This window comes from Polyodon spathula, chromosome 9 (genome assembly GCF_017654505.1).
Source record: "Polyodon spathula isolate WHYD16114869_AA chromosome 9, ASM1765450v1, whole genome shotgun sequence".
NCBI lineage: Eukaryota > Metazoa > Chordata > Actinopteri > Acipenseriformes > Polyodontidae > Polyodon > Polyodon spathula.
In genome coordinates this window covers 13,810,063-13,828,694 of record NC_054542.1, presented here as the reverse complement: position 1 = coordinate 13,828,694, position 18,632 = coordinate 13,810,063, and the positions used below count along the sequence as shown (strand labels likewise).

General features: G+C 39.2%; 1 protein-coding gene across 10 annotated transcripts in view; it reads left to right on the top strand.

The window, feature by feature from the left end:
• The window catches only part of LOC121320416 (synaptojanin-1-like), an 83,667-nt gene extending 65,133 nt beyond the window's left edge, over positions 1–18,534 (top strand). For 4 of the 10 annotated variants that reach the window (XM_041258721.1, XM_041258722.1, XM_041258723.1 and 1 more), the window contains 6 exons: positions 6,267–6,302; positions 7,213–7,251; positions 7,479–7,534; positions 8,700–8,805; positions 9,632–9,852; positions 16,279–18,534. In XM_041258721.1, coding sequence (XP_041114655.1) covers positions 6,267–6,302; positions 7,213–7,251; positions 7,479–7,534; positions 8,700–8,805; positions 9,632–9,852; positions 16,279–17,070 — 1,250 coding nt within the window. In that variant the 3' untranslated portion in view covers positions 17,071–18,534. Of the gene's footprint in view, positions 1–6,266; positions 6,303–7,212; positions 7,252–7,478; positions 7,535–8,699; positions 8,806–9,631; positions 9,853–10,420; positions 10,445–16,278 lie in introns of all 10 variants that reach the window. The other 6 variants (XM_041258726.1, XM_041258724.1, XM_041258730.1 and 3 more) reach the window with 5 other exon arrangements.
• The last annotated feature ends 98 nt before the right edge of the window (positions 18,535–18,632 follow it).

The window sequence follows — 18,632 nt, the reverse complement described above, 5'->3', positions numbered from 1 at the left end:
CATCAGCAAGGTCTCTCCCAGGCAGAAATTTCAAGGCAGACAGGGGTTTCCAGATGTGCTGTCCAAGCTCTTTTGAAGAAGCACAAAGAAACGGACAACGCTGAGGACTGTAGACGCAGTGGTCGGCCAAGGAAACTTACTGCAGCAGATGAAAGACACATCATGCTTACTTCCCTTCTCAATCGGAAGATGTCCAGCAATGCCATCAGCTCAGAATTGGTAGAAAACAGTGGGACCTTGGTACACCCATCTACTGTCCGGAGAAGTCTGGTCAGAAGTGGCCTTCATGAAAGACTTGCGGCCAAAAAGCAGAAGGCAGTTTGTTCGACGAAGGGCTGGAGAGCGGTACACGAGTGTCTGCAGGCAACGGTGAAGCATGGTGGAGGTTCCTTCCAAATTTGGGGCTGCATTTCTGCAAATGGAGTTGGGGATTTGGTCAGAATTAATGGTCTCCTCAATGCTGAGAATTACAGGCAGATACTTATCCGTCATGCAATACCATCAGGGAGGCATCTGATTGGCCCCAAATTTATTCGGCAGCATGACAACAACCCCAAACATACAGCGAAAGTCATTAAGAACTATCTTCAGCATAAAGAAGAACACGGAGTCCTGGAAGTGATGGTATGGCCCCCACAGAGCCCTGATCTCAACATCATCGATTCTGTCTGGGATTACATGAAGAGAGAGAAGTAACTGAGGCTGCCTAAATCCACAGAAGATCTGTGGTTAGTTCTCCAAGATGTTTGGACCAACCCACCTGCCAAGTTCCTTCAAAAACTGTGCAAGTGTACCTGGAAGAATTGATGCTGTTTTGAAGGCAAAGGGTGGTCACACCAAATATTGATTTGATGTAGATTTTTCTTCTGTTCACTCGCTTTGCATTTTGTTAATTGATAAATATAAACTATTAACATGTCTATTTTTGAAAGCATTCTTACTTTACAGCATTTTTTCACACCTGCCTAAAACTTTTGCACAGTACTGTGTGTATGTGTGTGGTGTGCGTGTGTGTATATACACACACACACACACACACACACACACTTCAAAGTGTAGCTAAGATTGTAAATCTCAATATTGATACATTTTTTGAGATTTATGAGAATACGACATTGCATATTCAGTCACCATTAATATAATAATCTGTATTGTGACTAATGTAATATGTACGTCCTTGTTTCTTGCATTTACGCATGATACAACACGATCGCTTCTTTCCACAGTAACCGACTGCACTGTCAACACATGCCTTTATCGTATCTTATGCAATAAGTACAGTACCAACAGTGTTGCAAAAAATAAGATTACATCTGCAAATTTCCCAGCTCAATCTCTTATGTTGACTTCCGGGAATGCAGTGTTTACGTCACTGTTTACATTCCCGACAAGCACTTCACCGCAATTTAGGCTTCCTTTTCAGCCACATATGTGAACGCACTTAGGCCTCCTAAAACCTCAACTGTTAACGGAAATTTTGAGGCGGCCCAAGGCAGACTAAGTAAGTGTGAACGGGGTTTAAGTAGAGTAAGAGTACACCTGATTAGAACTTAGCTTTGGCACCTCAATGAACCTTTTTGTTGCATGAATGGTGTATAGTAGGTGGCTCTTCCTCTGAGCTCAGCATAGTGTTAAGGGGCACTGTCCTTAAAAAACAATAATGTTTTTTCAAGCATAAATCTTTTGCTAAAGGATATTAAGGCCTACGTTTTCAGATTTCCTTTTTATTATGGTCCCTGTTGTCCCAGTTTGAATATTAAAATGGTAAGTCCCTGTGGCAAAGTGGCTGCTGATAATGAACAGGTGTGGAGGTAAAGCAGTGCAGGAATAATCACAGACTGACAATTGTAATTTGGTTTGGAAAAAGGACACTTTATGTGTAATCCTGGTCTTGCGACCAAATAATAAGCTCTGGTAATACACAGCAATGTGTAAAACACAGAGAACAGTAACAGGGATTGTAGCCCTAATAGACAAGTTACCTGCCCCACAATAATACTTACCACAGTCACCTGTCCTGCTGCGTGCAGTAGTGCTCGTGTTGGGTGATAACAATTTTTTTTTTTTCATGACAGGTTAGTGCAGTGTTGATCCAGACAACTCCAGATTCGTGTTTCGCCGTCTAGTGATACACAGACAAGCGAAGGAATAGATTTAAGATTCTCCGTCCCCTTTTGCTATCATGCATGACCCCTTGGTAAACGATTGCAGCTGTCTCTATTACTTGCAGCTGCTACATCGTTTACCTTACTGGTCAATACGTTCTTGGACCGGAGTCTCACCTTCTTGCAGGCTGACCGACTTTCTGACCATGGAAATGAACTATCAGGCCATCCCGTCCAAAGACTTCCCCTTTCTATCTCTCCCATTACTCCCCCTCCCGGGAAAAATAATCTGCATTTTGATGGTCTTTCCCCGCAGGGTGTACCATGTAGTACATGAAGGGTTGCAACACCAGATACCACCGAGTTATCCGGGCATTGCTGTCTTTCATTGTGCTTAACCACTTGATTGGGGTGTAGTCTGTGACAAAATCAAATGAGTGTCCCAGCAGCTAGTATCGTAAAGAATGAGTAGCCCCTTTAATGGACCAAACACCCCTTTTCGACTACGGAGTAGTTGCGTTCCCGAGGTAGCATCTTTTTACTGATGTACAGTATTGGGTGTTCTACTCCGTCTACCTTTTGGGACAAGACCTCACCCAAACCTACATCTGATGCATCGGTGTGGAGGAGGAATCTCTTGGTGAAATCTGGTGTGATAAGAGTGGGGGCCTGGCAAAGTCTATGCTTAATAGTAGCAAACGCCCCTTGACACTCAGCTGACCACTTAATTAAATTTGGAGAGATCTCACTCTTTTTGGTGAGATCAACTAAAGGGTTAACCACTGTGGCATACTCGGGGGATAAAGCGGCGGTAATAACTGGCTAATCCCAATAGTGACCTCACCTGAATCTTGGTTTTGGGGATCGCCACGTCAACCAAAGCCTGGATTTTGGTGACCACGGGTCTCACCCTTCCATTCCCCATTAAAAATCCGGAAAGAAGGACTGCGACTCTTTTGTCATTTTTTTTACACACAAATCAAATAAGCTTACTTGATTTGAGAAACGTCTTGAACGATACAAGCAAATTCCTACACTACTTGGTTTGCTTGAATGAGTAGTACACAACATGCTTCTATATGGAAGCTGAAATTAAGTCGCAAACCCATTTTTTTCAACACAGCATCTAGTTTGAATCTCTCAAAAACGCAACTTTTTTCGCAAAAAGGACTTGTGGAAACCTTGACAACTCCCATGCGATGCTCGCAAGGTGTTTAAATATTTGGCCCATAGTACTTTATTTCCATTGTAAACGGACAGATTTGTTTAAACAGAAACATTTTTATTGCTCTCCAGGTTTGCTTAAAATGCTCCAGTGGGCCAGTTGAGTGGTGATGGTGGTGGGGTTGTATGTGCTTCATTTAAAATTTAATTTTCTGCATGCTTGTAGGTGGCAGTGTTGCCCAGTGAATGTCTTAATCTTTGACTTTACTTACATTCTGAATGTACACTGAGGAATAGATGTATACAAATATCAGTGCTATGTAGTGTGCATGTATATGCATCTATCTATCTATCTATCTATATCTATCTACAGTGGAACGTCGTATATCCGACCGTCACATAACCACCCTGATCAATTAACCACCTCGTAAATAAATAAATACATATTAAAATTAGGCTATCAGAGTAATGGTAGTGGCAGCAAATGCAAATGAAGCGTTATAGCAAGTCAGCCATTTGGTGCGTTTCCCTTTAAGAGAGGCGGGCTGTGTGGGTGTGTCAGTCAGCTGTGTGTATCAGTGACGTTTCAATACACCAGTTGAGAAAGCTTTGTGTTTTACTCTTTTTGTGCAATTTGTTTATATGATGGAGTGCACGCTTGCAGATATTGGCAGCGTGTTAAACGCAATGCTTACCGACCATTTGTTTAATACAGCTGAAGCAATATTCAAACCAAGCTTATTATCGGTTGCTGGCAATATCAAGAAAGAGTGCAAAGTACCATGACAGGGATATTAAGAAAGCAGAACCTGGGAGGCAGAGACTCCTAGAGTTAAGAAAGAAGCCATCAGTTGCAGGTTACTGTACATTTACCATTTTGTTTTTTTGTTTTTTAAAAGCTATGTGTGAAGATGGCTTATAGTAAACTGCATAGCAACACTGTGTATTGTAGCCTAATTAATCTTGTGTACATTTGCTTACTTTTAAAGCCAAGAATTTCCCCATATTTAAAGTAGTTTGAGTGATGTTTTTGTTCACTAACCTATTTATGCATTTGTAAATGCCATTTTCTATAGTATTCACATATCCGTCCACAGGGGGTGGGATATATACGTTGTATATATATATATATATATATATATATATATATATATATATATATATATATAGATACATACACACACACACACACACACACACACACACACATACAGTGGTTTGCAGAAGTATTCACCCCATACCAATAATGTCACATTTTGTTGAATTACAAATAATGTGTGTACAGTTTTTCAAACAAACTTTTTTTTTTTTTATTTAAAGCTGTGGTGGTTAAACTGAACACTGTTATATGAGGAGGAGGTTAAATGTCAGCAAAACTTGCAAAGAAAATGTATAAAACGAAATGTACTGGTTACATAAGTATTCAACCGCTTAAGTTTGTACTTGGTAGAAACACCTTTTGCAGCAATTACTGAAATGAATATTTTTGGATAGGTCTCCACTAGCTTTGCACAGTAGGATGGTGACATTTTTGGCCATTCCTGACAAGAAAATTGCTCCAGTTCTCCAGTTTGTTGGGGATCGTCGATGGACTGCAATCTTCAAGTCTCGCCATAAATTTTCGATTGGATTCATGTCAGAACTTTGATTGGACCACTCAAGAACATTAATTCTCTTCTTGTTCAGCCACTTCAGTGTGACTTTGGCTTTGTGCTTCGGGTCATTGAAGGGCTTGGTCAGAGAAGCCACCAAGAGGCCAATGACAACTGTGAAAGACCTACAGCGTTCCATGGCTGAGATGGGAGAAACTGTCCATGTGTCAACAAACCCTCAGGTACTCCACAAAATTGGCCTGTATAGAAGAGTGGCAAGAAGGAAGCAATTTCTGAAAAAAGCACATGTAAAATCCTGCTTGGAATTTGCAAAAAGGCATGTGGAAGACTCTGAAAAGATGTGGCACAAGATTCTGTGGTCCGATATAACAAAAATTGAACTATTTGGCCTAAATGCAAAGCGGTATGTCTGGCGCAAACCCAACACAGCACATCACTCAGGAAACATGGATATGCTTTTCCTCGGCAGGGACTGGGAAGCTTGTCAGGGCAGAGGGCAAAATGGATGGAGCTAAATAAAGGCAAATCCTTGTACTGGAGTGGCTTAAAAACATGAAAGTGAATGCCCTAGTGTGCCCCAGCCGAAGCCCGGACTTGAATCCGATTGAGAATCTGTGGCAAGATGAAGATTGCTGTCCACCAGCAATCCCCATCCAAATTGACAGAGCTTGAACAATTTTGGCAAGAAGAATGGGCAAATATTGCACGATCCAGGTGTGCAAAAGTGGTAGAGACTTACCCCAAAAGACTCTCAGCTGTAATTACTGCCAAAGGTGTTTCTACCAAGTACTGACTCAGGGGGGTGAATACTTATCTAACCAAGACATTTCAATTTTTTCTTTTTCATTAACTGTTGTTTCACAATAAAAATTATTTTGCCTTTAAGTGTTGAGTAAGTTGTGTAAATCAAAGGAAAAAAAATCCCATTTAAATGCATCAAGATTTCAGGTTGTAACACAACAAACTCTGAAAACGTCCAAGGAGGGTGAATAGGCACTGTTTGCATGTGTGTGTATGTATGTGTGTGTATGTATGTATGTATGTATGTATGTATATATATATATATATATATATATATATATATATATATATATATATATATATATATATATATATATATATATATATATATAATATATTTTGTGCGTTCCCTTTAAATGGGCGAAATTTACGCTAGCGATTATATTTTAATCAGAGTAGATATTCTTGAAAGTACACAGTGAAAATTGATATACTGTTTTTGTCTTGAAGATTACACCATTTTTTTTTCCTCAACTTTCATAAATCAATCTTATGGTGAGAAAAAAGGGTTCTGACTTTCTCTTGTTTGCTTTACTGGTTTTCTTTTCTTGCAATACACAATTATTTTTCTTTTTGCTCTAAGGCTTGGGAGCTCCACCCAGTCCTGGATTAGCTAGAGGTAATATTTGGGATATTTCTTGCAAATGCTTTGGGGTATGTGAGGTCCTCAGAGTCACTATCCTTTAGACCTGTGTTTTGATTCTTTGCTGTCTGACATGTTTAGTAATTGAGTCAAGCAGTTACTTGGAACTGGACAAATAACAACATATTTTTAATGGGTAGTTAAGTTGCTAATTAGTTTTAAGTAATAACTGCAGTAGCTAATTGATTAAAATTGTTAGGCAATACATTATTTTTGTTTGAATTTTGGTCCCAGAAGCAGTATATTTTAAACCTGTTTGACACATACTACGGTAGTAGAGTGTACGTTTCCCCATACAAATGTGTTTAATGTTGTTAAAACTGGTGTATTTCATTGTAATAACAAGACGTGTTCATAGCAAAGTGACGTCAATAGTGTAACAGCTCATTACTGTGCACATGTTTATGCTAGTAGATTGGGTTGTGTCTGTCTCGGTTTTACGGTCAAATCCTGTTGTAATACTGCTGTTTTTAAATTCTGCTTATGTCATGCCTTATTTTTTGTACCCATCTTTCTCACAGAAGGCCTTGGAGCTTGTAAAGCCTTGATTATTGCTCCTTTTAATGCGTGATGTCAAACAGCAGTGTTATGACTAGAAGTCCTTGGAGTATTGTACTTCATTTTAAGTAAAAAATAAATAAATAAATAAATAAATAAAAAATAAAAATCCTTGAAGTAGGACCTATATACTGTATTACAAAGAAAGTTTGCATTCATTGCTATATTAAAGAGTAAGCAGTGGGTTACAGGTATGTTATTTAAACAGTTTTAGCAACACGTGGGGATGTGTAACTCTGTTTTACAAGGTACATTTATTTAAAAGCACTTGGCATTTTAAAATAAATGGAATGTAACTGTGCCTAATTCTTCTGTTAATGCTGCAAAGCACCCAAAAGCCCAGGATTAGCGAGAAAGGATGTTGGAGGTAAGTCAAGTTGGTTGGTTTTAAGGTTAAATAATTCTCAAGAGTAAAATACACATTTGTTTCTTTTGTTAGAATTTCTTTTGAAATAAAGCTTTAGGGATATACTTACACAATGTATTGACATTATTTATTTCACTTGTAAAATAGTTTGTTTATAATGAAAGTAAGTTTAAGCAGGGCAGTGTTTTAGAAAGAAATATACAAAAGTATATTGTTTTACATTTCAGGTCGAAGTCAAACACTTCCTCTAGCTGGACAAGGAGCCGCGGGAGCACTAAAACCAGTAAGTATCTTGGGACGGGTATAGTAGAAAAACTCTTAGGGTATTTTGTGTGTGTGTGTGTGTGTGTGTGTGTGTGTGTTACTTGAATACATTTTTTGGGCTGAAGGTGCAATATCCTTTTAAAATATTTTCTACCTATCATTAACATAATAACATTCCCACAAGTCCAGTGTTGTTGATCTTTTATTTTTCCAGACTTTATTTTCTCTTTTAAATCAGTTAAAGCCCATTTATGGAAATAGTAAAAGTCAAGACATGGAAGACACGGGAGAGTCAAGTCATGTTAGTTTCTGTAGTATTTCTAAGTTTAGTATGCATTAAAGACTGAATTAATCATTTTGGATGATAAAGCCCATTTATCCTGTCCATTTATAATAACATTATAAATTTGGAAGTACCGGATTTTCTCTCCATTTCACTGCCCTATCTAGTTTCCTATGGATATCATGGAAAGCGAGTGTAAAGGCTGGTTCACAGTGGGCATACGATTCAGAGGGATGCTACGAACGGACACAGGCTGTAGTTCACACTGAGTTAGTTCATTCTGTTTGGTTTAAAAAAGACAGTACTCTTCTGGAGGCTGGGGGAGTCATGCACACAGCCGCATTTAACTTAAAAGATGTGGACAGTCAACCAAACAATGACAAGAACTCAGAAACAGTGAAGGTCAGGCAAATAACAGAAGAATTTAAAGATACAGTATAAAAGAACAAGAAAATGAAAATACAAGAACAAAAACTTGTTAATCTGTAAGACTTGAAACAGATGAAAAACTGACAATAAATATAGAAATGTCATATTCACTTTTCTATGCCTTAAGAATCATAGCATGTATTAAACAAATACATGCTGCCCTAAACCAACTCAAGACATATATTATTGTGTGACAATATATTCTATTATACTATTTATAATACCTTAAAGCCATAAGTATTTGCGAGCCTTTTATTATGCATTCTTCGCATATGAAAACAATCTCAATCATTTTTGGCACAAATATCAAATTCCACTAACAATACTTACTTGGCATATTGCAACAGGCCGCCAACATTTCTGGAGCAGAATAGATTTTATGGGTGTGATTTGCCAAATATTTTGGTCGCAAATATTTTTGGCTTTACAGAATGCACAAAATGTTTCTCTACTATGTTGTTTTTTTTTACAGACTCTGCCTCCTCGTGCCGGTGTTATTAGTGTACCACCACATCCCAGACCACACGGGCTTAGACTGACACCAGAAATCCAAAGCAAACCTGCAGAGCTTCCATTAGGTACACATGTACACGAGATGAACTGTACTGCTAGCACTGTGTGTTACATAACAGGCTGTACAACACTGTGTTTTTTTTTCATTGTATTGCACAGGTCACAGATTGTTATATGTTACATTTTCTAACTTTGTTTAATGTAAAACAAGCTGCCTGCCTTCATTTTATCTGAAACGTTTTATTTGTGTTTTATTTATGTACAGTATATCCTTGATTAGCGCTACAGTGTATATATGAAACGATTTCAGGAGTATGGTGGTATAGTGTTAAACCAGGCAATCTACCAAACAGCAGTTTGTTATGTATGACCTACAAAGAGAGGTGTGAATAGTACAGTAGATGGAATTGAGATTTAATTGTTTCAGTTCGTAAGATGTATGTACATTAAAGTCAGCGCATTGTCAAAAGCTGTCTGTGCAAGCTGCTTTGTAAAAGCTACAGGTGTTGATAATTCAACAGATTCATCATTTTTTCCCTGTAATTAGAGGGAAGAAAAAGCTAAAACTAGCAAAATATTTAGCAAAATAAAACCAGTACAATAGTTGTATAACTTTTCAGTATTCACGAAATACATCAGGCAACTTTGGAATGAAATGCAATTTCTGCCCTGATATTATTTAGTAAGCTATATTGGGGTTTAACTAAAATTTTCCTTAAATCTGTCTTGTGTTTGTTTTTTGTTTTTTTTTGTGAATACTGACAAATTGCAAAAAAGAAATACCTTTGTAATATCACAACCCTTGAACCCTAACCTGACAGTCACCACCATGAGCTTTTCTTACTCAGTACCGGCAGATTCTACTATTAATGTATATATCTTTTTATTTAGGACCTCCTCTGCTACCTGAACCAATGAAGCCTCAAATGGCTTCTCCTCTGCAACCCATGCAACCCCCACCTTCTTCAAGAACCCTCCCAGAGCCCATGGTACCTGTGATGTCCCACCGTGCTGCTCAGGGGGCCCCAGCACAGATCCTAGAGCCCCCCCCAATGGCTCCTCCTCGCAGCAGGTCAGCCCATGCCATCCCACAGCCTGGCTCTGTGCAAGATGTAAGTAGTTCTTGAGTGTTGTTAAAACATCATACTGGTAGAACTTGTAGTATTCTTGTTCTTGTGGTATTATAATACAAATACAATCAAATTGTTCTTTAGCCCATGGTTCCCTGTAACGAGGACCATGGCCAGTGCTATGGGTGAATGTTTAACTATGTTAAAACTGTTGGCATTGTATTCGAGAAAACACTTAATGTAGGACTGGTACACAAGAAACTGCTCTATATAAGTTATAAGCAAATGAGTTCTGCTCAACTTTTGATAGGGACTATAGGATTATAGTGCAACATGTATATAAGTGAATTTAAAGGAACAAGGGTCCATGTACAGGTATTTATATTTTCTAAATTAGCTTCCTAGCTTGAAGTTAATTGAATTGTGCCCTTTACCAGAACATAACCCTGTTTATTCGTTAATCCTTATGTGTTTGATTTACTAGAAGTCCCTAGTATGTCTCTACTGTATTTTTTATAATGAATTGTTTGTGAGATCCTGCAGATTTTAGTCTCTTTTTTAACCTTCCTATTGATCTCTTTCCTTTATCCTGATTTCTGTCTCTCACAAGCAGGAGCAACCGTCAGGTTGACAGGTATTTGATCATTTCTTAGTCTTCATTTGATCTTCATATTAAGTATACTGTAGAAGTAATTTGATGTATGAAATGTTTTTCTTCATACATTGACATTATCTATTTCATACTTTTTGATCTTTCACTTTTTCCATTTAAATTTAATTCATTAGAACAAGTGTTCTAATAATACAGCAGTTGTAGCAATAATAATGCAAACCACTGCGGGACTCGGTCCTTTTGCACATAGGAAACAAACTATACAGGCAAACTGACTCAGAAGTAAACATTTTGCTTGAAGTTTATTTTGTTAATATTCTCAGGAATCAAGTAGGGCAAAAAACTAAACATGTCCCTGGGAACTTCATTAGGGTTACCAGACATCCTGGGAGAGCTTGGTTTGTCTCAGTTTTCAGCCTTCATTTTAAATTGCCACGTTTTTGCTGTTGTATTTTTTATTTATTTTCAAGTACAACACTGTATCAGCGTGCTCAGTAAGTTGATAGCAGAGTAATGTATTAGGTTGTGTGAGCGCCATTCAAACATATCATTAAAAACTGTATGGATTATTTGTTTAATCATTTTGATGATGTGTATATCACATGTTTAAATGCTAATAGCTGATCTATTTTTTTTTAATCTGATTTTTTACATTTAACATGTTTTGACTAGATGGCAATAGAAACATAATAATGAGTTGTTATGATCTGCAATAAATACACATTGTTTATTTTTTAAACTATTATTGCTTCAGAGTTGCTACAGAGCCAAAAACGTCCCTGTTTTTCACTCTGGAAATCTGGTAACTATAAACTACATAGACAGAGTGAGAAAAGTCGTCAATCACTAAAATCCAAGCCGACTGGACAAAACTCAGTAAAATAGTAAAATATATTTTGTCTTTTTTCAAATTACTTTGTTGTCTACAGTAGGAAAATAGTGCAGTATTGCATAACTGAATACTGCACTATTCTGCTACTGTAGACATTCAACAAAATATTAATTAGATTAGCAAAGTGCTCCCCTCATTCCCAGTGCTTTTCCACAGCAATATGTAAGAATCTAAAAATCTATTAAAAACGGAAGCAATACTTCAATAGCTGCCATCTTTCAATATATCTTTTAGGATATTGTAAACATCTGGTTCACAGACCATATAAACGAGCCGAGTGCACTTGCAAACTGCATTGTGAACACAAACTAACTCTTTCCTGCAAAAAAACTTTACCTTGCATCCAGATAAACTGTTGCTACCATGATTTTACCGACACTAAGGCAGCTGAGGTAGCTGCACAAAAACAAATTTGAAATATAACCACCCATTTCCCATTCTCTAAACTTAGTCAATTAAATACAAGTATCTATTTTTTCTTCAGTCCTGATGTTAAACTACTGGCAGCAGTCTTTTGGGTGCTTCTTACAGGCAGTAGAGTCTGTACTGGTAATAGGAAACCCCAAAAAGTAGATTTTCTATTGGTTCTAATCACTCCAGGGTTTTTGTTTTATATATATATATATATATATATATATATATATATATATATATATATATATATATATATATATATATAGATATAGATATATAGATATATATATATATATATATTGGAATTAGGTGAGGTGTTCTATGCACGGGATGACACTTGTACACAAGTGATGTACAGGAACTTTAACAAACACTTCACTGTGATTGGTGGATTTCTGATATGTGATTTGTAAAACTGCTCAGATGATTAAACAAATACGCGTTCTAGTGGATATTTAGTACTGTTTTACATGTATCAAAGATAGTGCATCGTGTTTTGAACTCTTTTGATCTTGATACACCTACAGCTCTAATTGGTTTAATATCTGAGTGTGGTGTTGTAGCGGGCAGTCAAGGCTGGTCAGCGGCAGAAATAGCAAACCCAGATACAGAACTTCAGTTTAAAGCACTTCTGTGCTCTTTTATTAATTCATAAATAAAAGGCTTAAACAAAACTTACATCAAACAAACTCTTATCACCAATAAACAAAATGGCACCCAAGCTACAAATATCCCGGTGTAGGGTGGTAAGCATACACTGCTGCTCTTAGCTCTGGTCTCTCCATGTGCTCTCCACCCTGCTGCTCTCACACCTGGTCTCTCCATGTGCTCTCCACCCTGCTGCTCTCACACCTGATCTCTCCATGTGCTCTCCATTCTGCTGCTCTCAGCCCTGATCTCTCCATGTGCTCTCCACCCTGCTGCTCTCAGCCCTAATCTCCCCATGTGCTCTCCACCCTGCTGCTGTCACACCTGATCTCTCCATGTGCTCTCCACCCTGCTGCTCTCAGCCCTGATCTCTCCATGTGCTCTCCACCCTGCTGCTCTCAGCCCTGATCTCTCCATGTGCTCTCCACCCTGCTGCTCTCACACCTGATCTCTCCATGTGCTCTCCACCCTGCTGCTCTCAGCCCTGATCTCTCCATGTGCGGCACCCTGCTGCTCTCAGCCCTGCTCTCTCCACCCTGCTGCTCTCAGCCCTGATCTCTCCATGTGCGGCACCCTGCTGCTCTCAGCCCTGCTCTCTCCACCCTGCTGCTCTCAGACCTGATCTCTCCATGTGCTCTCCACCCTGCTGCTCTCACACCTGATCTCTCCATGTGCTCTCCACCCTGCTGCTCTCACACCTGATCTCTCCAGGTGCTCTCCACCTTGCTGTTTAGCCCTGATCTCCCCATGTGCTCCACCCTGCTGCTCTTAGCTCTTGTCTCTCCATGTGCTCTCCACCCTGCTGCTGTCACACCTGATCTCTCCATGTGCTCTCCACCCTGCTGCTCTCAGCCCTGATCTATCCATGTGCTGTCCACCCTGCTGCTCACAGCCCTGATCTCTCCATGTGCTCTCCACCCTGCTGCTCTCAGCCCTGATCTCTCCATGTGCTGTCCACCCTGCTGCTCTCACACCTGATCTCTCCATGTGCTCTCCACCCTGCTGCTCTCAGCCCTGATCTCTCCATGTGCTCCACCCTGCTGCTCTCAGCCCTGCTCTCTCCACCCTGCTGCTCTCAGCCCTGATCTCTCCATGTGCTCTCCACCCTGCTGCTCTCACACCTGATCTCTCCATGTGCTCTCCACCCTGCTGCTCTCACACCTGATCTCTCCAGGTGCTCTCCACCTTGCTGTTTAGCCCTGATCTCCCCATGTGCTCCACCCTGCTGCTCTTAGCTCTTGTCTCTCCATGTGCTCTCCACCCTGCTGCTGTCACACCTGATCTCTCCATGTGCTCTCCACCCTGCTGCTCACAGCCCTGATCTCTCCATGTGCTCTCCACCCTGCTGCTCTCAGCCCTGATCTCTCCATGTGCTGTCCACCCTGCTGCTCTCACACCTGATCTCTCCATGTGCTCTCCACCCTGCTGCTTTCACACCTGATCTCTCCAGGTGCTCTCCACCTTGCTGTTTAGCCCTGATCTCCCCATGTGCTCCACCCTGCTGCTCTTAGCTCTGGTCTCTTCATGTGCTGTCCACCCTGCTGCTGTCACACCTGATCTCTCCATGTGCTGTCCACCCTGCTGCTCTCAGCCCTGATCTCCATGTGCTCTCCATCCTGCTGCTCTCAGCCCTGCTTTCTACATGTGCTCTCTATCCTGCTGCTCTCAGTTCTGCTTTCTCCACCCTGCTGATCTCAGTCCTGCTCTCTCCACCCTGCTGCTCTCAGCCCTGATCTCCCCATGTGCTCCACTCTGCTGCTCTCAGCCCTAATCTCTCCATGTGCTCTCTATCCTGCTGCTCTAAGCCCTGATCTTTCCATGTGCTCCACCCTGCTGCTCTCAGTCCTGATCTCTCCATGTGCTCTCCCCAAACAAACATTTCCCTTGTCTTTTGTAGGGTGTGACCAGGGGTAAGTGACTTCAGTCATTCAATTCCCATTGACCACATTCCACCCTTTTCTATTAAATTAAATAATTAAACATTTTAACATGTGGGGGGGCTCCCGAGTGGCGCATCCATTAAAAACACTCCGCATGGAGTGCATGATATGCCCTATAGCCTGGACATCGCTGGTTCAAGCCCAGGCTATTCCACAGCCAACCGTGGATGGGAGCTCCCAGGGGGCAGCGCACAATTGGCCAAGTGTTGCCCAGGGGGAGGGTTTAGGTCAACCAAGGTGTCCTCGGCTCACTGTGCACCAGCGACCCCTGTTGTCTGGCCATGTGCCTGTGGGCTTGTGAGATACAGTCAGCTGACAGCATACACTTCAGAGGACAGCGTGTGTTCATCTTCACCCTCCCGAGTCAGCACAGGAGTTGTAGCATTGAGCTGAGCCTAAAAATAATTGGACATATCAAATTGGGAGAAAATAATAAAAATAATTGGCAACGACTAAATTTAAAATATATATATTTTAAAAAAAAATTAAAGCAGCCATCCTGGTTCCAGCTTTCTTCACCAAGATGGCCACCAGCCACCAAACTCTCACACGTGCACACACCTGTGCCCCCATGTGCAGAGCCTCTGCTCTGTGACATTGAGATACAGCAGTTTTATATTAGAGTAACTACAGATGAGAAATCAAAAAGCATACATACTTATTTTCTCTACTATGTATTATGAGAAAATAAGTTTGTATTTTGAAAAGCATAAATAATGTAGCACACAAAAAAGTAAGTAGACAAAAAAAACCTTATGTATGAATTACACAGTTTAATAATAATACCAACTGGACTGTCTTCATCTTTTAAACCCACATGTGCTACTTTTCAACAAGGAATATTTAGTGATAGATGAACAAGATCTTATTACGAGTCACCAAAGTTGGGTACGAACATTTAATATTTTGTTTGGATTTTTAGGGGCAGTTTGAATATGAATTTGCACTTTTATTATTGATTTAGAAATGTATTTAAGTGTTGAACAAGGCTGTTCTGTCTGGTGCTATGGCCAGAATAACATGAAGTCTGAAATGTTTGTATCTGCTACATACAGAACTGCACTAAAAAAAATAGGGATTCGGTGACACAAACTTTAGCTTCCTTTTTTCTATGCAGAAGTTCTTATTTTAAAACTGGAAATGCTCAATACACTGGGGCCTGTGTGGTTTTTGTACTTAAGAAAATTAGAATCTGTAAGAAACCAAAGGGTTGGTTTGATTATTATAATTTTTTTACTGCTTTTTTCGCACTCTGGAATCCCCTTGGATTACCTGGTGCTGTAAAATACTCCAATAAAATCCAGCTGTGGCAATCCCAGAGGTGTGTCAAATCAAGCCATAGTCAAGTTGACCAACATTTTGAACAAATCGCTTTATTCAATGTAAACATAAATGTAAAGGAAAACACCTGCCCTTGAAATATGTGCAGTAGTAGGAGGTGTGTTGGCATTGCATTAGACTGAAGTGCCCTTTTTACTCCTTTTCTGGTCATTGTATATCTAGAAGGTAACCTTGGCCTTTACAGTTCAGCTCTTTATTACAAGCATGCCTTTGCCTTAAATATTAACTGACAAATGTAAACTTTGAGCAGTACTAGAAACAAAGTACAGTAGAATCATTTGTGTCCTGTTTTCATGTAGATGTCGGTCCATATTGCAATCTAAATCACCTTTCAGTCTTAACACACTGTTTCATAATTATAGTGTACATTATTAATTGAATCTGTAAACCTATGTAACCTATATTTTAAATACAAGTACTGTATATTCTTAAACAGTATGTCCTTTAGAACCTTGACTAGATATTTTTTGTAATGGTCTCATTTAATGGTTCACCAATGAATAATGTTGTAAACAACATTAGTAGTCCCCTTTTATTATTTGATTTTTTTTAAATGCAAAAAAATCAGTACAATGGACATTGTTTGCTCTTCATTTTACACTTCCAAATTTATTTTACAGGCAATGACCAATGGAGTAAATGGCATCAAAAACGAAGCACAATCACAAATGGACCTGCTTTCTGGTCCCTGGTCAAAAACCCACTCCTCTGCAAGAAGCGCTATCCTCCAGCCAGCAATTACTCAACCGTCAATGTTACCAAACGTACACACGCTGAATTCCAAACAGTTCACTTCAGTAACACAAGGCTTTGTTAGTGGCAAGGAAGCTGCATGTTCTGCCCCACTTTTACCAGCCGTCCTTCCTTGTAGTAAATCCCAAGGAAGCCTGCAAATCTCTCTGAATCCTTTTGTTGTTGTGTCAGATAACCAGCCCTCAAGCATAAACCCTTTCACAGATAAAACATCTTTGAACCCTTTTAGGTCTGCTACTAAAGAGTTTCCTACTGCCCAGGGCTGCAACCCCTTTATTACCACGACCGCGTCAACAATGTCTGAGTTTAACCAAAACAAAGCTGTATTTTCCATAGATCCTTATCCAGAGGATGTCACATTTAAGACAACACAAGCAAAGCCCTGGGTCACATTTGACGATGACTGTGGCATCAGTTTTAGTAGAGTAGGTACAACTTTGGCATCTGAATGTCATGGGAGGTTGAATACAAGTCCTATAGACGCACAGAAGCTGTTCCCTGATACAGGTTTGAGCCATAGCAATGACTGGAACACAAGCTACACCGCTGCCCTCCCAGCACACAGACCACCTGTGTCTCCCCCACGACCTAATGTGGTAGACCCACAGGTGATGAATAAAGCGAATTGTCCATTCCAAAAGGATTTTACTGAAAAATAGAAATGAATGATTTTGTTTATTTACCTACTGAAAACTAGATGTTGTTATTAAAAAAGAAAAAAGTAATAATAAAAAAAAAAACCTTGTGCAATATTTTCTTGTTTGTGACCACACTCAAATACTTACTTGGATGTACTGATCTCTACCACTGCTTAATATTCATGAGGTTATGCCAGCTTATTTATATTTGTTTAAATACTATGAATGTTTAAGTTTTATTTTTTTATTTTGTGCTTCTTGTTGTTATTTAAAAGAGCATTGTACTGCATTTCATCATTATTAAAAATAACAAGTTGTAATGCCAGTGTGCTTTTCAGATTGTCAGTCTCTCTGTGTGTTTAAATGGGTATAGGAGATAATCAATGTATGCTGTATGATATTCCAAAAAAAATCTTTGCACTGAAACCTTGAATCATTGGAAAGGCTGCTTCATATGTGCTTAAGCAGAATTGAAAATTCAGTTCGGTAGTTTTTTTTTTTTTAAATCGGTGTTTCAAGTGGCATTTTGACCTGTGAATCTGCCTATTGTACAGCTGGGTGAAATGAACAGCTATTCTCAAAGCAATGTAACACTGCTGGTTATTCTAACAATGTCAAGTGCAAATCCTGTGCTATGGCATGCAAACCAACGGTAAAGACAAACTGAGAGGGAAGGTGTTCTCTGTGCTGTTTAAATAATCATGCTTTAAACTTTTTATTTTATACCCTGCAATGTTCTGATTATTTTAAGATTGTGTTCACTTGACATATGACATGTACTGTGCTGTTGTTGAAAGTACTGTTCTGTGGTAAGTTAATGTCCCTGTGTTTATTACTACAAGAAACGAAACTCAGATGTTCAAAGCAGAATGCATCATTTTAACAACATTTACAAAACAGAGCGTTTACTGTTTCCTGAGTGGCATTCCTAAATGTAAGCAACTGACAAAGATGTGTTCAAATAAATATAATGATAACAATAATAAACACAATTTTTGTTTTCCGTATCTGTTATTCAATAATAAAACATTTAATTTTTGCAATATCAAGTTTCTGAAATACGGTGGTATGCAATCACACTAGCAGCAAAGCACATCTGCTTTATTGACTGTGATTCGACATATTCTTTTTGCTGCCAAGATAAGAGAGGCACTTGACTATAGAATCAGATCATTCAGAAGCTAAGCAATGACTACAGATTCATATGTTAAAATGTTACTAAAAGTATTTTTATAGTTAAATCCCTCAGTTTTTACCTTTTGTGAAATTGGTGCCCCTTTACTACTGAAAACAAATAGTAACACTTGTAATGTTGTGGACATGTTCTGTCATATCTATCTGTATATCTATCGCAAACGTGATTCATGTTATGGTATTGGTTTAAAGTCCCACTATAAACTGCATTGGTGTGCATAGTAATTTTATATACTGTGTGTGAGGTATTTCATGTTGTCTTTATGCAATAATAAACATATGTGAACAATATGGAACTGTTTGTGCCAAGTTTTTTATAATGATTTTTATAGGAGGAATGTATATTGTCTGTATTAGAAAATGTTGTTATTTCAAAAGGTTTGATGGCC